This window comes from Pelophylax lessonae (genome assembly GCF_965119305.1).
Source record: "Pelophylax lessonae genome assembly, chromosome: 1".
Taxonomy (NCBI): domain Eukaryota; kingdom Metazoa; phylum Chordata; class Amphibia; order Anura; family Ranidae; genus Pelophylax; species Pelophylax lessonae.
The window spans coordinates 870,205,485-870,231,005 of record NC_138768.1 but is presented as its reverse complement, the minus strand read 5'-3'; the positions used below and the strand labels follow the sequence as shown (position 1 = coordinate 870,231,005).

At 44.3% G+C, this 25,521-nt stretch overlaps 1 protein-coding gene across 1 annotated transcript in view; it reads left to right on the top strand.

Annotated features, from left to right (window-relative positions):
- Positions 1 to 25,521, top strand: part of DNAI1 (dynein axonemal intermediate chain 1) — a 259,805-nt gene that overhangs the window by 91,974 nt on the left and 142,310 nt on the right. Inside the window, exons 16-17 of the mRNA XM_082243034.1 lie at positions 268 to 355; positions 4,618 to 4,697. Of these exons, the coding sequence (XP_082099160.1) occupies positions 268 to 355; positions 4,618 to 4,697 (168 nt within the window). The remainder of the gene's footprint in view (positions 1 to 267; positions 356 to 4,617; positions 4,698 to 25,521) is intronic.

Genomic DNA, 25,521 nt, shown 5'->3' with positions numbered 1-25,521 from the left:
CTATTCCATCCACTAAAACCAATGATGGGGCACTGTTTACTTTTAATGATACCAGGGCGTTTTCTAAACCAAATAACCACAGTTTGGCCACCCTAAAGCCTCAAGGATAGTAAACTGGCCCTTTGTTCAGAAAGTTTGGAGACTCCTGGTCTAGAATATTCTGGTGACAGCAGACGCGGTTGGTATACGGCCAACAGTCTATGAACTCTGTCAGGGATATGAAGGACAATACCACGAGAGAGTAACCAGTATGTCCTGTGCCTGCAGAATGAACTGGTTCACACAGACGTCATCCTGCTGTCGGTGGAGGAGTCCGCGGAGAATGGGGTGGAGGGCCTCCAGCTGCAGATGAATGGTAAGAGGTCTCAATTCTGGAATAATTACCATGACTGGGAAAGTTCATTTACAGCTTGTCTGCTCTTCACTGATGGCCAACAGCTGGACCACTACGAGAATAGTTATTTACTATATAGTAATAGTTATCATTGCTTGCTGTATATTACCGGAGATAAAAAATAATAATTCTAATGTATTTACCAATGATTACAGTACAGATATTGTTAGTGCTTATATGCTAATGTTAGGCTCTTCGTATACATACAGTATTTCACAGAAGTGAGTACACCCCTCACATTTTTGTAAATATTTTATTCTATCTTTTCATGTGACTGATTTATATAGTACACTCCTGTGATATACAGCCATGGGGGGGTTATGTAGTACACACCTGTGATATACAGCAATGGAGGGTTATGTAGTACACACCTGTGATATACAGCCATAGAGGGTTATGTAGTACACACCTGTGATATACAGCCATGGAGGGTTATGTAGTACACACCTGTGATATACAGCCATGGAGGGTTATGTAGTACACACCTGTGATATACAGCCATGGAGGGTTATGTAGTACACACCTGTGATATACAGCCATGGGGGGTTATGTAGTACACACCTGTGATACACAGCCATGGAGTGTTATGTAGTACACACCTGTGATATACAGCCATAGAGGGTTATGTAGTACACACCTGTGATATACAGCCATGGAGGGTTATGTAGTACACACCTGTGATATACAGCCATGGAGGGTTATGTAGTACACACCTGTGATATACAGCTATGGAGGGTTAGGTAATACACACCTGTGATATACAGCCATGGAGGGTTATGTAGTACACACCTGTGATATACAGCTATGGAGGGTTAGGTAATACACACCTGTGATATACAGCTATGGAGGGTTATGTAGTACACACCTGTGATATACAGCTATGGAGGGTTAGGTAATACACACCTGTGATATACAGCTATGGAGGGTTATGTAGTACACACCTGTGATATACAGCTATGGAGGGTTAGGTAATACACACCTGTGATATACAGCTATGGAGAGTTGTGTAGTACACACGTGTGCTGTATATTTGGCTCTTTTTGGCTGCGGCGTATCGGTTACATATAGTATGGGTGGATTATAGTGTGTTGATGAGCTCTTGGAGGGTCGGATTGTCTGTGGCTGCTGTCACAGGCTGCTAACTGCTTCAATTATCATCAATTTACTAATTAACTGCTACTTCCATCCTCCAATTACACAGCAGTGCTTAGCTCTCCTCTGTCATGCCTGGGGTCCTTGTCTGCCACTGCTGAGCAATCACGCTGTATCATAGAACACGGGAGGAAAAGGAGATGTAGCTGGGCTTTGTGGACTGCATTTTAATAATTTATCTATTTATTAAAATGTGTTAAATTATATACAGTATAACCCCTCCTCTCCCACTGCTCCTCTACCCCCTATTCTTCTTTGGGCACCACTACCACTTCCTCTCCAACTGCTTACCTCCCTGGAGCACCTATCTCCCCTTTTACTCCTCCCACTGCTTAACTTCCTCTCTAACTGCTCAGTTCCATGGTGATCCTCTGCCCCTTCCTCCCCCACTGCTCACCTCCCTGAGGCACCTCTCACCCCCCTGAGGCACCTCTATGCCTACCTCTCCCAATGCTCACCCCCCTGAGGCACCTCTATGCCTACCTCCCCCAATGCTCCCTTCCCTGAGGCACCTCTATGCCTACCTCTCCCAATGCTCACCTCCCTGAGGCACCTCTATGCCTACCTCTCCCAATGCTCACCTCCCTGAGGCACCTGTATGCCTACCTCTCCCAATGCTCACCTCCCTGAGGCACCTCTATGCCTACCTCCCCCAATGCTCCCTTCCCTGAGGCACCTCTATGCCTACCTCTCCCAATGCTCACCCCCCGGAGGCACCTCTATGCCTACCTCTCCCAATGCTCACCTCCCTGAGGCACCTCTATGCCTACCTCTCCCAATTCTCACCTCCCTGAGGCACCTCTATGCCTACCTCCCCCAATGCTCACCCCCCTGAGGCACCTCTATGCTTACCTCCCCCAATGCTCACCCCCCTGAGGCACCTCTATGCCTACCTCCCCCAATGCTCACCCCCCTGAGGCACCTCTATGCTTACCTCCCCCCAATGCTCACCCCCCTGAGGCACCTCTATGCCTACCTCCCCCAATGCTGACCCACCTGAGGCACCTCTATGCCTACCTCCCCCAATGCTCCCCTCCCTGAGGCACCTCTACGTCTACCTCTCCCAATGCTCACCCCCCTGAGGCACCTCTATGCCTACCTCCCCCAATGCCCACCTCCCAGAGGCATCTCTATGCCTACCTCTCCCAATGCTCCCCTCCCTGAGGCACCTCTATGCCTACCTCTACCAATGCTCACCTCCCAGAGGCATCTCTATGCCTACCTCTCCCAATGCTCCCCTCCCTGAGGCACCTCTATGCCTACCTCCCCCAATGCTCACCCCCTGAGGCACCTCTATGCTTACCTCCCCCAATGCTCACCCCCCTGAGGCACCTCTATGCCTACCTCCCCCAATGCTCACCCCCCTGAGGCACCTCTATGCCTACCTCCCCCAATGCTCCCCTCCCTGAGGCACCTCTACCCCTACCTCTCCCAATGCTCACCCCCCTGAGGCACCTCTATGCCTACCTCCTCCAATGCCCACCTCCCAGAGGCATCTCTATGCCTACCTCTCCCAATGCTCCCCTCCCTGAGGCACCTCTATGCCTACCTCTCCCAATGCTCACCTCCCTGAGGCACCTATATCTATACCCATTGCTTTCCCACTGCTCTGCTCCCTGGTGCACATCTACCCATACCAATTCTTTTCCCAATGCTCACCTCCCTGGGGCACCTCTACCCATACACATTCCTTTCCCAATGCTCACCTCCCCGGTGCATCTCTATCCATACCCATTCCTTTTCTAATGCTCACCTTCTTGGGGTACCTGTACCCATACCCATTCCTTTCCCAATGTTCACCTCCTTGGGGCACCTCTATCCATACCCATTCCTCTCCTAATGCTCACCTCCCTGGGGCACCTCTTCCCATACCTTTCCCAATGCTCACCTCCCTGCTGCACCTATACCCATACCCATTCCTTTCCCACTGCTCACCTACATCTATACACATTCCTTTCTTGCTCATCTCCCTGCTGCACCTCTACCCATACCCATTACTTTTCTGCTCATCTCCTTGGCGCACCTGTACATCTTCCTTTCCCAATGCTCACCTCCCTGGGGCACCTCTACCCATACCTTTCCCAATGCTCATCTCCCTGGGGCACCTCTACCATTACCCATTCCTCTCCTAATGGTCACCTTCTTGGGGGACCTGTACCCATACCCATTCCTTTCCCAATGCTCACCTCCCTGGGGCACCTATACCCATACCCATTCCTTTCCCACTGCTCACCTACATCTATACACATTCCTTTCCTGCTCATCTCCCTGCTGCACCTCTACCCATACCCATTCCTTTCCCATTGATTTCCTCCTCATCTTCTTGGCGCACCTGTACATCTTTCTTTCCCAATGCTCAGCTCCCTGGGGCACCTCTACCCATACCCTTGCCCTTCCCAATGCTCACCTCCCTGGGGCACCTCTATCCATACCCATGCCTTTCCCCATGCTCATCTCCCCGGGGCACCTCTACCCATACCTGTGCCTTTCCACATGCTCACCTCCCTGGTGCACCTCTACCCATACCCATTCCTTTCCCACCTCTATCTATACCCATTCCTTTCCTGCTCATTTCCCTGGTGCACCTGTACACCTTCCTTTTCCACTTTTCACCTTCCGGAGGCACCTTAATGCCTTCCTTTTCCACTGCTAACCTAACTGGGGCACTTCTACTTTAAATCCTCTGCAGCCCCCACATCTCAGGACTGGTAAACTGAAATATATTAAATGTTTGTTCTTGGGTTTAGATACGCTTTAACAAGTGCATTTTCCATAAACCTTTATGTAAGTAACACCTGCCATCCGTTTAATCAATTTACGTTGTAGTTGCCATATAATTTGTCTCCCTTCCTGGGAGTTGTAGGTACGCTTGTCTTTGTAACTTCTCCCTGTGAGTTATCAGTAAGCTGCATCATAGAGACAGGCTGTATGGGAGCAGTGAGAAGTCTGATATGACCTGGAGGTGGGGGGGGGGGGGGTAGAGGAGATGGAGACAGATCAATGTACACATTACTGTATAAATTTATATTTATCACATCTCACCTCGCTGTGTATGATTTCCTGTCTGGCAGGCTGCGGAACGTCATTCGATTTCCACAAACAGATCGATTATCTCTTCCTGGTTGGGACAGAGGAAGGAAAGGTCCATAAGGTAAGAAACAAAGTTAGATGGAGGTGGCACTAGGTTGTAAAGCCGAGAAACATACAGTATGTGTATGTTTTATTTATATATATATATATATATATATATATATATATATTTTTTTTTTTTTTTATTTATATTAAATATATATATATATATATATATAATTATATATGTATATATTATTATAATTATATATTATTGTATTATATATGTATATATTATTATATATCATATTATATTATATATATTATTATATTATATATATTATTATATTATATTATTATTATATTATTATATTATTATATATTTATTTTATATATATTTTATTTTATATATTTTATTTTATATATATATATATATATGATAAATAAAGTCTACACCCCCCTGTTAAATTGTCAGGTTTCTGTGATGTAAAAAAATGAGACAAAGATAAATAATTGCAGAACTTTTTCCACCTTTAACGTGACCTATAAACTGTACAACTCAACTGAAAAACAAACTGAAATCGTTTAGGTGTTTAGGAATAAAAATAAAAAACTAAAATAGAATGATTGCATAAGTGTGCACACCCTTGAACTAATACTTTGTTGAAAAGAATTTCCAAGGCATTAGATATACCATGGAACACAGTGAAGACAGTCATTATCAAGTGAAGAAAATATGGCACAATAGTGACATCACCAAGAACTGGACATCCCTCCAAAGCTGATGAAAAGACGAGACTTAAACTGGTCAGGGAGGCTGCAAAAGAGGCCTACAGCAACATTAAAGTAGCTGCAGGAATATGTGGGAAGTACTGGCTGTGTAGTCCATGTGACAACAATCTCCCGTATTCTTCATATGTTTGGGCTATGGGGTGGAGTGGCAAGACAGAAGCCTAGACATCCAAGGCTGGCTAAATTTTGCAAAAACACATCTGAAGTCTCCCAAAACCCTGCGGGAAAATGTGTTCTGGTCTGATGAAACCAAGGTTGAACTTTTTGGCCATAATTCCAAAAGATATGTTTGGCGCAAAAACACTGCACATCACCAAAAGAACACCATACCCACTGTGAAGCATGGTGGTGGCAGCATCATGCTTTGGGGCTGCTTTTCTTCAGCTGAAACAGGGGCCTTAGTCAAGACGGAGGGAATTATGAACAGTTCCAAATACCAGTCACTATTGGCACAAAAGCTTCAGGCTTCTCCTAGAAAGCTGAACATGAAGATGAACTTCATCTTTCAGCTTGACAACGACCCAAAGCATACATCCAAATCAATCAAGGAGTGGCTTCACCAGAAGAAGAATAAAGTTTTGGAATGGCCCAGCCAGAGCCCAGACCTGAATCCCATTGGAAATCTGTGGGGTAATCTGAAGAGGGTTGTGCACAGGAGATGCCCTCGCATTCTGACAGATTTGGAGTGTTTTTGAAAAGAAGAGCGGGCAAATATTGCCAAGTCAAGATGTGCCATGCTCGCAGACTCATACCCAAAAATACTGGAGTGCTGGCAGAAAATCAAAAGGTGCTTCAACAAAGTATTAGTTTAAGGGTGTGCACACTTATGCAACCATATTATTTTATTTTTTTTTATTTTTCACCACTCAAAAGATTTCAGTTTGTTGTTCAATTGGGTTGTACAGTTTATAGGTCACATTAAAGGTGGAAAAAGTTCTGAAATGATTTATCTTTGTCCTATTTTTAAACATCCCGGAAACCTGACATTTTAATAGGGGTGTGTAGACTTTTTTTTTTTATTCACTGTGTATATAGTTAAAACTACTCCATGAAATATGTATTGTAGTTGACATTAACCTCACTGGTGCCGCTGTTTTGTTTCTATACATTATTACTGTTACTGTCAGCTCTGGGAAATTGTAAAGAAAACTTTCCTTTAACCACTTCCGGACCGCCCACCGTGTATTTACATCGGTACTTTGACATTAAATATTGAGGTTATGGCAGGAGATAGCTGCCATAACTCGGTATTTTTTTTAAACGTCCGGTGGTCCGCCTTAACAAAAGGGTGCTCCTAGCGGCAGATACGCCACGGGATCACCCTTATGGGCGACGGGAGAGGTGCCCCCGCTGCTTCCCGGTCGTTTTTCCCGCACGCCCCGGACGACGTCAACCTATGACAAAACGCATAGGGCGGCTCCACACGTGACGTTACCACGCCCCCACAGCCAGCCACTGAATTTGATATGTAAACGCGGGACACCGCTTTTTTTTTCTCTCCACCTGCATATTGCCTCTGTGAGATGCTTTCCTATTCATCACGTATGTAAGTGCAATTTTATTGTTAAAGGTTTTTTATTTAAAGCAATATCACGCTATGTGGATCCTTTCCTTCTCTTAATTGTATGGTCCATATGAGTACTACCTGGGACTCTATGAGGATTGGCTCCATACAGGGGATTTCTGTTTAACTCTCACTGGGTCTGATGTCTGCCATATCCTGAGGAGCTTTTATCTTATGGGATCCTGCTCAAGTGTTCTGGGTTCAAACGTTATATGGTCTATCCATTAGGTTGGGTGACCATATAGGTCTGGTAAGCAGCCTTGTTTTTTTATCCTCTCAGTCACGGGTGACATCTTGGCATGCTGTGAAGACCTACTGTTAAACATCTTGCTCCTGCTGGGACTTGTGGTTCCTTCTCAGTGTTTTGCACCATTTTTTCCTTTGTCCCTTTTCATCATTAGAGGACTTTTCTCATATATTGGGACTGTTATGGCTCGTTTCCACTGAGCGGTACGGTACGGTTCGGTTCGGTACGGTACGCAATTTTTGCCGTTTCCATTGTGAATGGTACCCTAATTCCGAACCGTACCGTACCACTTTTTTGGTACCCTTTCGTTGGGGTACCAAGCACATTAGTACCGTACCAACAGGGTGGAGCTACACTCTGCAGAACTTTGATTGGTTGACAGAGAATCGTCGATCACATCTTTCCAGGTACACCACGCCTATCATGAAAGGGTACTATTGGCGGTGGAAACGCAAGGTGTACCGTTCCGAACCGTACCGTACTGAACCGAACCGTACCGTACCACTCAGTGGAAACAAGGCATTATTGTTTTATGCTGGGATTATAATCCCTCCTACTACTGTGTTTTTCTAGTTATTTATCACATTATTGATGTCACTATAATATGTGTTTTTGGTTTTTTCAAATTATTATTTGTATATTAGGCCCCTTTCACACAGGCGGACCGTTCAGATCCGCCTGTTCGTTTTTTTGGCGGATCTGAATGGTCCCCCCATGCATCTCTATGGGGCATCGGATGTCAGCGGAGACATGTCCGCTGACATCCGATCCGATCAGTCAAATCTGAACGGATGGAAACCCTATTTTCCATCCGTCCAGCGGATCGGACGGGATTGGATGAGAACGGACCGACGGTCCGTTCCCATCCGATTCCCCCATAGAGATGTATGGGGCTGTGACAGCTGTGTCTCTGCACACAGTGCGGAGAATAGCTGTCATTCTCCTGCTCAGCGGGGGATCGGCGGATCGATCCCCCGCTGAGAAAAACGGACTCCGTCTGACGGACGGAGTGTGTGAAAGGGGCCTTAGCGCTACACGTATACAGCACATTTTTTTGGACTTTTTTTTCTATAAGTCTGTGTATGCTGCTCGTCCTTTGTCACTGATTCACAAATTTCACAACACAATTTTACCTTCGCGCAGAATTACTACTTATTTGTATCGTTTTCCCCGCTTACCTGACCCGCCAGTAGCAGGGAAAAGGATCCGGTCCGCTGTCCCCTAATGCAGGAAGTTGAGTGTGGGCAAGATGGCCCCCCACTCCACTCTATGGCCTTGGAGGACCGGAGCGACGTCATGCGTCGCTTCCTAGCAACGGATTTAAAGAGCCAATTTTTTTTCATCATGAAAAAAATGATTTTTTTTTTTTTTGGCTGAGATGTGAGGTCTTTTTGACCCCAGATCTCACAATAAAGAGTACCTGTCCTGCTTATTTCTATTACAAGGGATGTTTACATTCCTTGTAATAGGAATAAAAGTGATCAAATTAAAACAAAAAAACAGTATAAAAAATAAAAGCTAAAATAAAAAGGAAAAAAAATGAAAGCACCCCCGTCCCCGTTAGCTTGCGCGCAGAAGTGAATGCATACGCGCCCACATATGTAAACGGTGTTCAAACCACACATGTGAGATATCGCCGCGATCGTTAGAATGAGAGCAATAATGAGAGCCCTAGATCTTCTCTGTAGCTCTAAGCTGGTAACCTGTAGAAATTTTTAAAATGTTGCCTATGGAGATTTTTAAGTTCCAATGTTTGTCGCCATTCCACGAGCGTGCGCAATTTTGAAACATGACATGTTGGGTATCTATTTACTCAGAGTAACATTATCTTTCACATTATAGAAAACAATTGGGCTAACTTTACTGTTTTCTTGTTTTTTAATACATAAAAGTGAAAGTGCGTTAATATCAGAGTGAACAGGTGTTTTGCAATTTATATGTTATGCTCTAGAGATCATATATATGGAAATGAAACTGCCATAGGGAGGTACTAGTGTCATGGAAATTAATAGGGCTTGGAGCATAGAAACCCGCTCAGTGCGCTCAAAATTAATACGCACCAAACACCATTAAAAACCCTTGTGCTGAAAAGTACAATGTACAGCTCTTTTGTATAAGGTTATCCGAGCGCTCGGCAGCAAAGAAAATGAACAGACACGCTTGCTGTAGTCAATTCGATGCTATCTGGAGGCTTTCCTCTGAGTGACTGACTCCTCCAAGACACAGTAGGTTTATTTAACAAAAGGGTGTTACAAGGAGTGGCTTCAAGACCACCAATCACAGAACATGTATACATTCAAAAAGTACAATAGGAACTGTAGAGTGAATGGACACGCCCGAACAAAAGGAATCCCAACTGTAGCACATGGCTTCTCATCGTTCGTCCATGTCAATCCATAAACATAAACTCATACCTGTTAGTGGGTCTAATCATACATGATTCATATATATAAACCAAATTTGATAGTGACCATTCTATTTGTTCCAGTTGATGAGGCTTTATCTGCATAAGATAATAGTAGCAGTGTTTCAGTCACACGGATCCGAATATGACTAAAAGATGCCATCCATTAATCTTGGTAAAATGATAAGAATTTCCATATCGCAAACATATCTCAGCAGTACGGGGCGCCGAATTGCAGATATAGATCTGTGCGATGGACTCTCTTTGCTACTAGTATTGTGCCATCTCATCCAATGGAAGGTTTTCACTAACAAGCCTTTCCTGCAATGACAGTTAAAGCAATAATCACTGTGAATAGTGATTATCGTTAAAACCCGACACTGGGAGACATGACTATTTAACTAAAGAAAATGTCCACAATTAAATTTCCACAACACTGGTATACTGTATTTTTTTAAAAAAAAGTGGGGAGAAGGGAGGGTCTTTAATGAGTCCCTATAGAGTCAATTATAGTTTTTAATCAATATTATATTCATCTTTGACTTGTACATTTTGGTGTGGGGGAGTGAGAAACACTTTTTTTGGTAAATCTATTTTTTGTGATTCATAGAGTCGTCAATCATACAGGTCTTGTGAGGAGTAGTATAATTCCTGTACCAGCCTCTGTACTAGATTTGCATGACTTCTTATGGCTAATCGTATCTTTTTCGACTTGTTCTTCATATTCATTTTGGATATGTTTAAAAAAAAAAAAACATTTTTATAAGTTTATTTATATACTTGGTTTAATTTGGAATGATTTTGATACAAAATGGATTTGGTCTTTTGGGAGGATATGCTTGCAAAGGTGCAGAATAAAAGGAACGTTGCCTATGGAGGTAGCCTGCAAGAAGGGCTTCTATAGGAGGAAGTCTAGAACTTGGTGGAACAGAGGATGACATCTGTCAAACTTCCAAAAAGTTGTTGAGGTAACTGGGACGTTTAAGATGAAGAGGGAGAAAAATCTCCAATACTCCACTTGGGTTATGACGAGGGATGAGTTCAAGGGTCGGTCTGAACACAAGTTCAGACCCAACTTTGGCTGTTCTGGCATTTTGATGAATACCTAAAAATGTACATGTTCAGGGGGAGCCTAAAGTTCAGGGGGTAAGCCTAAAAGTATTGGCAGATGACCGCTTCCGGCTATCAATGGTTGTTAAGAACACTGGCGGCTGCAGACATCACCAAGTCCTTAAAAATCAGTGACCCTCTGGCCACATTTACAATGTACTGACATTGCTGGGAAGCTTTTATAATACAGGGAGTTTCCTGTTATCCAGAATTATTGTACTTCTTGCATTGTGCGTAATTATCCTCCTTTCTTTCTCACTTCTGGGAGACCTCTGAACCCACAATGATGACAATGCTATTCTCTTTCTGAATGAGGAATTGACTATATTGATTCCTCAAGTAGCTCTGAACTATTCTACAGCATTGACTAATATATCCGCCCTAGTGCCCCCTTTATTAATTGGTTTTATCTATGAGGAGTTTATTGCAGTGCTTCAGTCAGGTTAGTCAGCTACTACATTTTTGCACTTCTTCCGAATGAGGATCCTGTCTTTTACAAACCTTGTAAGAAGTTCACTCTGTGTGGACTTATCTTTCTTCTACAGTTTTTCTCCTTATATATTCCATTTCTGTCCTTGAGTTGGATAGTCTGGATTTTGGACTAGTAGCCTTTAGATCTTAATAGTCGTTTTGGTTTTTAATAGTCACTGTTGCTGTCATTGAACTTGGATGCAGATGTTACTGTCAGGGCCTGAATCTGAACCTGGGACCTCTGCTGTGTCTGGCAGTAACTCTTCATGTTGAGCCACCTGAGATGCTGGACAGCTCCCTGTCTGATCCATTAGTAAATCTTGCCTTGTAAAGCACACATTTAACTAGCAACTCAATAACGCCTTGCTGTTGTCCTTTATTTTGCATCATCATTCACAGGATCAATTCTGACATGTTTCGGCCATTACAGCCTTACTCCTAGCATCATGCTAGGAGTAAGGCTATAATGGCCCAAAACATGTCAACATTGATCCTGTGCATATGATGTAGCCAAATAAAGAATGATACAAAGGAGTTTTTCGAGTCGCCAGTCTAATTTCTGCTTTGGACGTTTGAACAGGGGAGTGGGGATCCCCCAGTATTTTCCAATTGTGCAGTTGAGCTTGGATATTTTCTGTTTTACTCTTGCCTTGTACTTTGCGTCTTGTAAACCTTGGACTCTTTGCTTCTCCCATGAACTATTTTTAGCAATGCCTTTGCACTTCCTGTTTGCCAGATTATTGTGCTCTCTCCGGCCAATATTTCGCTCTTGTCACTTCTGCTGCCATCTGTATATCCACTGCCACTTGTTCTTGGCCTTTGTCTTGTTCCTCGACTACACATCTGCTTTATCCCAACCTGCAAGCACTTGTTACCGACTTTTGGTTTACTGACTATGCTTCTGCTTTATCCCAACCTGCTATATCTGCTACTGGACCTCAAATTGCTCACCACCTTGGGGGGGGGGGGGGAGGCGATCCTGACGACTGCGACCTGGTACTAACACACAGCAAAACTCATCTCCACCATCAGGAGCTCTGGTGAACACTGGTTAGTGCTTAGACCCTGCACCTTGGGTGAGCCCCTGCCATACACCAAGGTGACCTGTTTTTGTACTTTTCCTGGTGATCCGAAAGCATCACTACTGCTCTAACGCTTCTGGTTTCCAAGCCTGACCCCTGACTATGATAGTTACTCTTAAGGACTCTTTATTAATATCCTTTAGTTTAATTCCCTTTATGGCTTACTGTGTTACCATGGTTGTTCAATTGCTCTGATTTCCCCCAACACTGCAGGTGTGAACTGTTCGTTCTTCTCCTTAGGTGGTTTAGGATCTCTCCTTGCTACAAAAGGTGAACTTCTTTCTCAGTTGGTTTCCCTTCTGTATGACCTTCATGCCCACACTATTTTCAATGTCTAATTCTAATTTATTTTCCCTCAATTGACTATTTATCCCTAGCCAGTGAGGGGTTTTCTCATGTATGTCCCACTTCTTCCTCCCAAAGAGGCAATCTTTGGTTACTCGCCTGTACTTCTCTGGAGTCCAGTGGGCATCTTTAATTGTTAACCTACTATGGTTCCCCATGGGGATAGAGGTAATCTTGAATGTCTGCTGTGGGACCTGCTGTGTAGAGGTTGTTTCTTCTTCTATTGTAACTATAATCTTTTTAGGAAGATTTCTTTGTTTCTTCTACCCTTTTGTTCCTCAGCAGAGGTACTCCTCTATCACGTACCTGGTGGAGATCGAGCTGTAGAGGGGGCTTCTCTTGCACTTCCTGTCCAACACCCCTGGTAGAGATGACAGGCGGTGTAGGGCACAGAGTGGCACGAGGGCCGGTATAGCAGGTGGTGCCTTTACAGGAGACTGATGGCTGTGGATCACCGGATGAGCAGCTGGAACTGGAACTCTGTGATGCTGGATGAGAAGGCAGGAGCGAAGCCGGAACACAAGCCGGGCAGCATGGGTACAGGAACGTGAGACAGAAGCATTGTCAGGATACAAGCCAAAGTCGGTACACAATCTGGCAGCGAGGTACAAAGGCATAAAGACTGGAGCAAGGTCATTCACAGGCCGGGGTCACAAGTAGGCAGGCAGGAATCCAAAGGAGAGTCAAGGGTAAGCCGGGTCAGTACGGGTAATCCAGAAGCAGGTCAAGGCACAGGTAAACAGGAACAAGCTGAAAGACCACTCAGCAATGTTCTTCTGTCACTGCTCAGCCTAAATAGGCCGTTTGGCACCGTCGGCCAACAACAACCAACTTCAGAAGTGATGTCATGTGATGGTTAACTTTCCGTGTTTTTTCTTCTCTGAGCTCATCTGGCTTTTGTTGGCCGAAATCTGTACTGACTGACGAACAATCGGCCGTTCTGGTGTTGGCCAACAAAAATTTTATAGCATGCAGACCAGATTTTGTTTGGCCGAAATGTCGCAGTCGGTTGTCGGAAGCATCATACTAACAAGCCGACAATCGGCCGATCGGACCTTGGCCGAATATTTACGGCCGACAATCGGTACGTGTGTACGGGGCTTTAGTTCCTCAATGAAGGACATCTCCTGTTTTGGATGTATCCCAAAATATTCTGGAATCACACTCTGCTATTTCTGCCTAACCCCCTTTCTACACAATGGTTGTTGATTTCTCTACCTTTTTCTTATGATGGTCTTCAACGTAGTACTATTGAAAGGTTTTTTTTTTTCTTCCTTGCCTAGGAATAACCTATTAAGCCTTATCGTCTGTAATCATCCAAAGCGGTGGGGGTTATTAGAGCTGAATGATTGTCACAGGCACTCGAGTGGCCAGCTATGCCCACCCTTTCCATCGAGCATCTCCATTCATAGAAGCCTTTACTACAGCTTTTATGAATGAAACATGACCTGTGAATGGAGAGGGTGGACCTTTCAGTCATCTGCCCACCAGCCATTCACAGACAGTGTTTCATTCATAAAAGCTGTAATAAAGGTTTCTATAAATGGAGGAGCTGGGTGCAAAGGGCTCTAGTTGGACTCTCTTGATGAGTGCTTTTGACAACCCCTTTGTTCTATAAACCCTTTTGCACTGGAATATTATGCCAGCAGGGTTAGGGGGGCATCCGAGGAGGAAGAGGACACAGCAGCACAAGGCTAATATCTCCCTGAAGGCAACTAATGTCCCTTTTGCTGATTTATTTTTCTACCCTGGGCGTCAGTGTGAAGAATGCCTCCCTTACAGTTAGCAAAAAGGATCATTAATGCCACTGTCTCTGCCTTGTTGTTTTGCCCCCAGAACTACACAGGCACCCTCAAATGGGAGGCAAATCAGCCATAGCTTAAGGAACCCCTAGCAATCTCTGGAGGAACCTGAAGGTTCCACGAAACCCTGTTTGAGAATGGCTGCTTTAAAGGGTGTTCTTTTATATATCCTGGAGTTTCCCTTTAAAACTATGGGACAGTGAATAGTCAACTGATTTCTTTTCATGAGAAAAGGTCCGCGTTTATATAATCCTGATAAAAGCCTCCCATCTATCACTGTGGAGTTTCTGATGCCCATTCCTGTCGTATAATTGGATTTATTTGTGCAGAACCGTGATAGGACAGCTGGCAGTAGATTGCAGCGACACATGTAATCTGTGGATTAGAGCGATCTCCCAGGCCGCGATGTAAATTCAGATAACACATGAGGAGAGGTGTGCAGAATAGACATCGGCTATTATAGGAGTGGGGACTGGAGCGTCGTTCATAGAGGAGACTGGCAATGACCTGAGTATGCATGTGCCTTATCATGTCCCTTCATACACTTTTCCATGACATCTTCGATTACAACTCTCCTCTCTGGCTTCCCTTTACAAATAAATTGCAGTATATCTGAAGCCAAAAAGTAAAGGAGGGTTAAGGGTTCATTTTTTGCCATCTTAGGGAATTTTTCTCAGACTTGCTGTTCTCTAATAACAACAGGATATGAGAGGAAATCTCCCCAAAGGGAGCAAAATACTCTTAGGTGTCACCACGACAAGTATTGTCACCTATTCTTCTTTTTCTTTTTTATTCCTTTGATGTTGAAGTTTGACAGCTCCCCATATTTTTTTAGTTCTTTTATTACATTTTGGAGGGTTATTTTAGGGTTTGTAATGTAAAACAGGATGTCATCTGCATATGCTGCTACTTTATGTTCCTCAAGTCCCACCATTACTCATCCTATGTCTTCATTATTCCTGAATGGTGACTAATAATGGTTCCAGCGACAGGGCAAACAAGGGGCGAGAATGTCCCATTGGACATTCCAAAAGGAGGAGAAAGGTTTCCATTTACTTTTACCGAAGCTGTTGGGTTCCTATATAGTGCTCTTATCCATTGGTTCATGATAGGGCCAATACATAAGTCTTCCATTGTTTCTAGCTCAAACCCCCATTCCACCCTGTCAAATGCTTTTTCGGCATCTATTGACAGTAGTAGATCAGGGGCCTTAAGACCTCTAGATTTGTGTAATAAGAGTAATGTTCTTATCCCATTGTCTTTCCCTTCTCTATCCAGAATGAATCCTGTCTGATCTGCATGGGTCCATTCAGGCATTAGCTCTTTTAATCTATTTGCTATGACTTTTGCATATAGTTTTATATCAGAACTTAAAAACGCTATTGGCCTACAGCTAGAGCACAGGGATGGATCCTTTCCTTCTTTTGGTATTACCGTTATAAACTCTTGTAATGATTCTGCCCTCATTGCCTTTCCTTCTCCTATCCTATTCATATATGTACAAAGTTTTGGTACTAATATTTCCTTGAAGTTTCTATAGTAGCGAACGGTAAACCCATCGGGTCCCGGACTCTTCCCTGTTGCTGAATTTTTTAATGCAACCTTTATCTCCTCCTGTGAGATTGGTGCCTCCAGGGCTTGCAGTTGTTCTGTTGTTCTTCTAGGTAATTTTGCCTCCTTTACATATTTTTGTATCTTTTTATTTTCTTTTTTGTTCTTCTTGTGATCCCTTTAGCCTCGCTGTATATAAAGCACTGTAATAACTGTGAAATGCTTTAGCTATTTCGGTTGTTGAATGTACCATTTCTGCTCTATTATTTTTATTTTTTTCTATGTAATTGATTGATTTTTTTGTTCTTTAATGTTCTTGCCATATATTTCCCTGGCTTATTTCCCTATTATATCTTTCTCTGGCGACTCTATTAAAGGCCCGTCTTGTCTCTTCTTCCATTAGTTCTTTTAATTTATCCTATTTTATTACTAGGACTTGTTGCCTGTACATTCTTTTTATGTTTTTGTTCTAACTCATGTATTTCTGTTGTTAGTCTATTTATATTATTAGCTCTTTCTGTTTTCTTCTTGGAACCTATCAAGATCAATACGCCCCTAATGTATGCCTTATGAGCGTCTGATATATATGGGGTTTCATTACATTTAAAGTATTGTTCCAATTATTTTCCTATCTTTCCGCTTATTTCTACATCTTGTATCAGTTCTTCGTTAAGCCTCCAAATATTTACGTTCTTCTGAGTTCCTGCAAGTTTTATTTTAGTAATTGCTGGGGCATAATCTGAGAGTGTCGTAATTCCTATTGAGGTATTAACGACTGTTTTCTAACATTCTGTGGTTAATCATATTTTCTCTAGCGCTCATCGACAGACGTAGTCCTCGGTGATACACCACCTTCGGGTTATGTTACCTCCGCAGGAGCAGGACTAGACAGGAAATTAAAAAGCTCTGGCCACACCCTAGGGGCAGTCCCAGAGGGTATATCCTCTCTCTCTCTGCCTCAGCAAATCAGTTATTTTCTGTCTAGTTAGGAGTAAGGACCTAGATACCTTGCTGGGATCTTAGGTCCTGGCAAGAATTTTTTTCTAAAAGGATTTTTAGACAGCTTTTTTTTTTTTTTCTCCAGTGTTCCTGTGAGATCTTCAAGCAAGAAAGCTGAACTGGGCGACGGGCTGGATGTTGAGATCCGGTGGTCACCCCAGTTCAGCCTACGAGCGCGTGCAGGCCATAGCTCCACGCTGAGTCGGCCGCGACAAAGTCCCATTAAAAGGACTGAACCCGCGAGTTAAACGTCTCGCTGAAACGCCAAAGACCATGAGTCACGGCGTCCGTATCGGTCGACAGCCCTCCCGCCCCGGTGGAGAGGGGTACTGTCAGGAGTTGGTGCCCGCCTGGTTCCGGTATGGTGAGTAGTATGTTCCCCCTTTTTCCCTGACGGGGTTTGTGGTGAACGCGGGCCCCTCTCTGTATGGTAAGAAAGAGTCCTTTCTATCCTATAACATGTCACAAATCCTCCTACTTTGAGTGTGATTTTATGTGTGCAAAAAGCCAGGAGGCTTGGTTTGGGAGCTACCAATCTATTGTATACATGTTTTAAAGATGTAATCTGTGGCATTCTGGGAATCTTATGGGTTAAGTATAAGCTACCTACCAGTCAGAAGCCACGGACATGTAGACTGCCTTCCAAATCAGATCTCCAGCTATTAGCAGGCCTCCCGAACGGCCATGCGGTCCGCCAGGGCCGGTACCGCCAACCACGCCATATCACCATGCAGAGAGAGTGTTGTGTGCCCTGCAGCACACCGCTAGTCAGCACAGGCCGCCGCCATTTTTTTTGCTGGATCGCACGAGCCGCCATTTTGGCGTAGCCTCGTGTCTCCAGCATGGGGGCGGCCATGTTTGAGGTGATCCTACACCTCGTGGAGCTTGGGGGAGGCGCCGGAAGGCGTGCAGAGGGGCGGAGCCGCCTCCCTTCTTCCTGGGCAGCCAGCCAAAAGACTTCCTGTTTGTCAGGACAGCGCTGTAAGCTGTTGCAGTTTAACTCTGAGCATCAAGTGGTGAGCCTGGGGGTCTATCTCTCTCTCTCTCTCGATCGATAGGGATCCCTAGCAGGTAACACTAAGGGGCTTTTTGTGGCGCTGGGGGTCAGAAAAAAAAAAAAAAAAAAAGTTTTTTTCTTTTGATTTATATTATCCAGGAAGTAACTGGAGTTATCATGGACCCTGCCACACATATTCCCCCACCTGTTTCCCTCGAGGGGGCCTCGGGACCCGCCGGTGCACAGAGTATAGAATCATTTACAGCAATTTTGGAGTCTATGGTGGCTCGGGTGGAGGCGGCCTGTCAGGGACGGGGGTCAAGGAAGCGACCCCCGCCTACCCCTATACCATCTGACACCTCTGACTCAGATTCAGAGATGGTCACGGCAGTTGCAGGTTCCTCTGCAAGGGCTGTTATCCCAGGTAAAGCCCCCTCAGACAGTGAGGAGGACGCTTCTTCTCCTGCTATAATTCAGGAAGAAGCATTGGTGGACGCACTAGTTGTGGCAGTGCAAGAAACCTTCAAACTTGAGGCTTTACCGGCAGAGGCAACTGAAACAGAGAGGCCTTTCGGTACTAATAAGCCCATCAAGATGGCGAAGGCTTTTCCGGTACCTAAATGTTTTGGTAATCAGATTAAAGAAGAATGGGAGCATTCTAAACGTACCTTTACTATTTCCAAGCGTATTGCTAGACGCTATCCGTTGAGGAATCCATCATTAAGAAATGGACGGTACCACCAGTCGTGGATCCGCCTATTTCCAGGCTGAATAAAGCCACGGTTATTCCAGTGGAGGACACTTCGTCCTTTAAGGATCCGGTGGATCGAAAGATAGAAGCAGAGTCCCGCACTATCTTTTCTCTGATAGGGTCAGCTTTTAGACCAGTAATTGTTATTGGTCTAGTTTCCCAGACACTTACGGAATGGGCGGAAATGGTACGCCAAGATCTTAGGGGAAAAGATATTCCCCAGGAGACATCTGATTTGATGGAACAGATCATACAAGGGCTACGGTTTATCTGTGACGCAGCCTTGGACACAACTCCCTTATTAGGGCATGCATCTAAGTTAGCAGTAATCCTCAGACGTGTGCTGTGGTTAAAATGCTGGTCAGCTGACCTAGGTTCCAAGAAGACCTTGACCAATCTCCCTTTTCAGGGGAATCGTCTATTTGGGGCCAACCTAGATGAAATCATTAAGGATGCCACTGGGGGCAAGAGCACTTTCTTGCCACAGGCTGCAAAAGCTAAGGGACCTCGCAACAAGCGAGGACCTTTCTTTACCGCCCATAAAGGGCGCCCGGCTGGTACTAGCGGGAAAGGCAAGACTCCTCCAGGAGGATTCAAGAAGGGCTGGTCGGACAAGCAGAGGACCAACCCAGCCAAACCCGAAGCAAAGGAGTACACAGCCTGAAGGTGCGCCCCCACCCGGTTTCAGGGTGGGGGGACGTTTTCACCGGTATTCAGGACATCAGATCGAGCATCAACCACTACTACCGGTGCGATTCTTCCCTTCCAACATTTAAGTACCACAGGAAGCGGTAGTTACCGTTCCCTGAATAGATCTTTTCCTTTACCCTTTCCTAAGATTAGTCCCGATACCTCACAGGAATCGGATCTGGTTGACCAGATAGGCCAAGTAGCCTCTAGTCGGGTGACTTCGGTCCCTGAGGTTCAACCAGAAAAGATCACCCTTCCTGATAACTATCAGGTATCTGATAAATGTGTGGGAACAGAAAACGACCAGACTTTCTCGGATGGTCGGGGCCAGATACCTCTAGGGACGCCTGGTTCAGATCCAATCAGCGCCAGTGGTCCTAGAAATTCTAGGCTGGCCTCCTCAAGCCGGCCTGGCCGACTTGGACATGCTAGTCGCAGACGTTCCGTGGGAACTTCGTCTCAGGGAGTGTCTGTGGTCTCTAGGACCAAGTTACCTTCGTGCTTTACAGTCGCTGGTTTTAATGGCCTGGCCATTGAGACCCAAGTACTGAAGGACAGAGGTTTGTCTACTTCTGTCATTCCTACCCTTATTAAAGCAAGGAAAGCGACTTCCAGCAAAGTCTATTATCACACATGGAAGACTTATATTGCGTGGTGCGAATCTTTAGGATTTCCTCCACGTACCTATTCGGTGTCTCGAATATTGGCCTTTTTGCAACAAGGGGTTGAGCAGAAGCTAGCCTTGAGCACCATCAAGGGTCAAGTTTCAGCATTAGCAATCTTCTTTCAGAAGCCGTTAGCTACCAAATCCTTGGTGCGGAATTTCATCCAGGGGGTGCGGCACCTGGCTCCTCCAGTCCGCGCGCCCTTACCGCCCTGGGATCTTAATTTGGTTTTGTCGGTTCTACAGAAACCTCCTTTTGAAAACATCAGGGAGATTCCCTTGCTTACTTTATCCCAGAAGGTGGCCTTCTTGGTGGCTATTACTTCTGCTCGCAGGGTGTCAGAACTGGCTGCATTATCATGCCAGTCACCATACCTAGTGATTCATAGGGATAAGGTAGTACTTCATCCTAAGCCATCTTTTCTTCCTAAGGTGGTTTCAGATTTTCATCTGAATGAAGATATTGTACTACCTTCCTTGTGTCCTCAGCCCAAGCATCATCGGGAACATGCGTTGCATTCCTTAGATGTGGTTCGGGCAATCAGGGTATACCTGAAAGCTACGGAATCATCCCGTAAGACGGATTCACTTTTTGTGATCACGGATGGCCCCAGAAAGGGTTTGCCTGCATCTGCCGCAACCATTGCCAAATGGATTAGACAGACGGTGGTACAGGCTTATTCTATTAAGGGTCAGAGTCCTCCGTTCCCTGTTAGGGCGCACTCCACTCGAGCGCTCAGTACTTCCTGGGCCTTTCGCCATCAGGCGTCAGTGGTCCAGGTATGTAAGGCGGCCACCTGGTCGTCGGTACATACCTTTACAAAATTCTATAAAATTGATGTGACGGCATCGGCGGATGCCTCATTTGGCCGCAAGGTTTTGCAGGCCGCAATTTGAGGAGACCGGTGGTCTACCTCGAGGGTTTTTTTCTGTTTGAAAATTTTTTTGTTGAGTCTCATCATTAAGGATGAGCATTGTAAACTTCTAGTTGGCACCGGTTGGGCCTTCTAGATTGGGATTTGATTTCCATTTTCCCACCCCTCAGTTGTGATACTGCTCTGGGACGTCCCGAAGGTGGTGTATCACCGAGGACTACGTCTGTCGATGAGCGCTAGAGAAAAATGGATTTTTGTAAAATCTTACCGTAAAATCCTTTTCTCTTAGCTCATCGACAGACGTAGTCCCCGCCCCTCTGTTTTGGAGTTGGGTTGGGTTAAATTCTCTAAGCACTGCTTTTTCACATAACTGATTTGCTGAGGCAGAGAGAGAGAGGATATACCCTCTGGGACTGCCCCTAGGGTGTGGCCAGAGCTTTTTAATTTCCTGTCTAGTCCTGCTCCTGCGGAGGTAACATAACCCGAAGGTGGTGTATCACCGAGGACTACGTCTGTCGATGAGCTAAGAGAAAAGGATTTTACGGTAAGATTTTACAAAAATCCATTTATAATCCAATCTTGAGTACATCCCGTGCACAGGGGAGTGGAATGTGTAATCCCTCTCCCTGGGGTGTTGAGTTCTCCATGCATCCACCAACTGACAGCGCAATCATTTCTTTTTCACCGCCCTAAATTTGTGGCTTCCAGTCGTCTGTGCACGAGATGTACAATCCAGATGCGGATCCATACAAAAATTAAAATCTCAAGCTAGAATCAATTTGCCTTTTTTAAACTGCATCAGCTTTTCTAGTAGTCTTTTCAAATAACCATTCGGGTTTTATTTGGGCAGTATACATTTGCTACTGTGCATTCCATTCACTGCAGTTGTCCCTTCAAAAATATATACTGTCCCTCTGGATCGACCAACCCGTCCTCCACAGAAAACCTAACGTCCCTTGCCATACCAATTGCTACTCCTTTTGCTTTCTTAGATGGTGAATCTCCGTAAAACCATACCGGGTAATATTTTGAGTATAGTTATACCTCTCCCTATACATCCAAGCATTCTGCTGGCATTTCGTGCTGCTCTATTACATTGTCTTCCCACCTTTAAGTCTTCTGAAATAATTACTCCTAAATCCCTTTCCTCATATACTGAGGTCAGGACTGTGTCAAATATTCTATATTCTGCCCTTGGGTTTTTACGCCCCAGGTGCATTATCTTGCACTTATCCACATTAAATTTCAGTTGCCAGAGTTCTGACCATTCTTCTAGTTTTCCTAAATCCTTTTCCATTTGGCGTTTCCCTCCAGGAACATCAACCCTGTTACATATCTTTGTGTCATCAGCAAAAAGATTAAACAAAATTGGTCCCAGTACAGATCCCTGAGGTACCCCACTGGTAACATGACCTTGTTCTGAATGTTCTCCATTGACTACAACCCTCTGTTGTCTGTCACTCAGCCACTGCCTAATCCACTCAACAATATGGGAGCCCATGCTCAATGACTGCAGTTAATTGATAAGTCTTCTATGTGGGACAGTGTCAAAAGCCTTACTAAAATCTAGATATGAAATGTCTACTGCACCTCCACCATCTATTATTTTAGTCACCCAGTCAAAAAAATCTATAAGATTTGTTTGACATGATCTCCCTGAAGTAAACCCATGTTGTTTTTCATCTTGCAATCCATGGGATTTAAGATGTTCCACAATCCTATCCTTTAATAGGGTTTCCATTAATTTGCCTACTATTGATGTCAGACTCACTGGTCTATAGTTGCTCGATTCCTCCCTACTACCTTTCTTGTGAATGGGCACGACAATCTGTTAATGGTTTTGCCAGCTCACCACTAAGCTCTTTTAATAATTTTGGGTGTATCTCATCAGGACCCTGTGACTTATTTGTCTTCACTTTAGACAGCAATCTTAGAACGTCTTCCTCTGTAAAGACACATGCATCAAACGATTCATTAGTCATCCTTTCAAGTGGAGGTCCTTCTCCTTCTTTTTCTTCTGTAAAAACTGAACAGAAGTATTCATTAAGGCAGTCGGCTAGCCCTTTATTCTCTTCTACATACCTTCCGTCCTTTGTTTTTAATTTAGTTATTCCTTGTTTTAATTTCCTTTTTTCATTTATATATCTGAAGAATGTCTTATCCCCCTTTTTCATAGACTGAGCTAGTTTTTCTTCTGCCTGCGCTTTAGAAGTTCTTAAAACTTGCTTGGCCTCTTTCTGCCTAATCTTGTAGATTTCCTTATCATCATTGCTCTGGGTTTTTTTATAATTACATAATGCTAGCTTTTTATTTTTAATGATCTGGGCCACTTCTGCTGAGTACCACAGTGGTCTCTTACTTTTTTTGCTTTTACTGACAAGTCTAATGCAATTTTCTGTTGCCTTCAATAATGCACCTTTTAAGTAGTCCCATTTCTCCTGGACTCCATGTAATCCGTTCCAGTCTGATAAGGACTCATTTATGACTAATTTCATTTTTGAAAAGTCTGTTTTTCTAAAATCTAAAACTTTTGTTTTTGTGTGGTGTGACTCTTTCACAGTTCTTATATTAAACCACACTGACTGGTGATCAATAGATCACCAGTCAGTGTGGTGAGACAACATTGATGAATAATTTTACCAATTTTACACTTAGTTTTCTTATTCTTAACTTCTCCACCTAAACCCAATGTCTCCCTTCCCCCCTCCCTCCCTACCGTCTCCCTTCCCCCCCTCCCCAACCTTACCCCTATTACCTCCCTCCCCCCTCCCTCCGCATTTCTGCTGCTAAACTTAGCATGATGTAAGTTTGACCATCTAATGATCCTTGAGTAGTTATTATGTCCCTCTTGGACACTCCTTGCCCTTCTACTCCTATACCTCTGGGTGGTGCTCTATCCAGTACGCTCGTTGAGCTCATTCTTCCTGACTAGGGAGAAGAGGTTCGGGGCCCAGCTAGGTTTCCCATCCTGAAATCCCTTACACCTTCCTTTTCTCCCCCCCCTCCACCCACCCATCCTCTCTGCTCTATCTTTTATTCAGCTTTATAGTTCAATTTCTTTTCTTTGATGCCAGTCATCACTGTTGTTCTTCTTGAATTAATTCTTCCGTTTTATCTTCGGGCCACCCTGGTATATTTGGTATGGGAATTTCCAGTGTTTTACAAAAGCCCTGCTATTCTTCTGGGAATCTTAATCTTGCCATACAACCTTCCCTGCAACCTACCAGACATGCTGGGAAGCCCCAATTGTACCGTACGCCATGATTTTGCATCGACTATAAGTGTGGTTTCAATAATCTCCTTCTTCCTAATGTATTCTGTAACAGGTCTGTAAAGACCTTGATATTGGCACCTTCATAGTATATGGGTGTCTTTCTTTTCAAGCTCTCCCAGATTTGAACTTTTTCTACATAGTTCTGGAATCTTATAATTATGTCTCTTGGGGCCCCAGCTGGTGCACCTTCTTCTAACCCAGTGTACTCTTTCTATTTTTATCTGTTCAGCTTCATCTTCTGTCCAGTAGTGGGTTAAATATTATCCTCATTTTATCTATTAAATCCTCTTCATGTGTTGGTTCAGGTAGGCCTCTTATTCTCAAGTTCTTCTTTCTATTCGGGTTTTCTTGGTCTTCCAATTTATATGCCAAATTTCTCTGTTCCGTTTTCAGGTCCTTCATCTCTTTTTTAACTTATTTATTATTTGTATGTTAATGTCTTGTCTTTTTTCCACGTCTTCCACACGTGACAGTAGGTGGCCCAGGTCATTGTGTATTGTTATCATTTCTGTTTTTAAGGACTTTTCTAAAGCTGCAAACATAGCGGCCATTCCCCCCTTTTTGGGCAATTGGATACTCACCTCTTGTTGTACTGTGTGGTCAAGCTCTGGGTCACTCTCTAAGTCCTGCTCCAATCTTGACTGCCCTATTATATTTGTATCCGATGGTGGTCTTTTTTGTCCACTTTTTTCTTTTACCTCTGTCTGTCTTACACAGGTTCCTTGTTGTTTCTCTAGGGCCTTTTTTTCTGGACCAACTTCTTGTGTCATATATTTTTTAATTGTTCCAGGGCTTGAGCTTACTTTGGGTGATTTTGCTGTTGCTCCTCTTCTTGCTGTTTTACCACTCATATTTATGTGTGTACTATCCAAACCCCTTAAGCTCACAAGGCCCTGTGGTGCTCAGATGTCCCCGATGTGGCTGATCAAAATCAACAGTCAGTGTGAAGCAAAGTCCTCAACTGTAATAAAGTGAGATAAAAAAAATGAGATAGAAGGACTCACGACTTTGTTGGAGGGGTCTACATAGGTATAGTTGATATACCTTAGGGGGGGGATCAGCTTCCAGTTGAGGGATTAATTGACTCCTGAAGATTCAGGATTGATCCACATCGTCCTCTCAGCTTTTACTTCTCTCCCTAGTGAAGCTGTTGGGTCTGTGGGTGACCGGTCTCACCCCCGATATTTTGTCCTGAGTCCCTATCTGGCTTTCCTGTGACTGCTCCATTCTGCCTGTGGCACCTCCAGCAATCACCGCTCGGCTCACACTGCCTGTCCTTAGCTGCCTT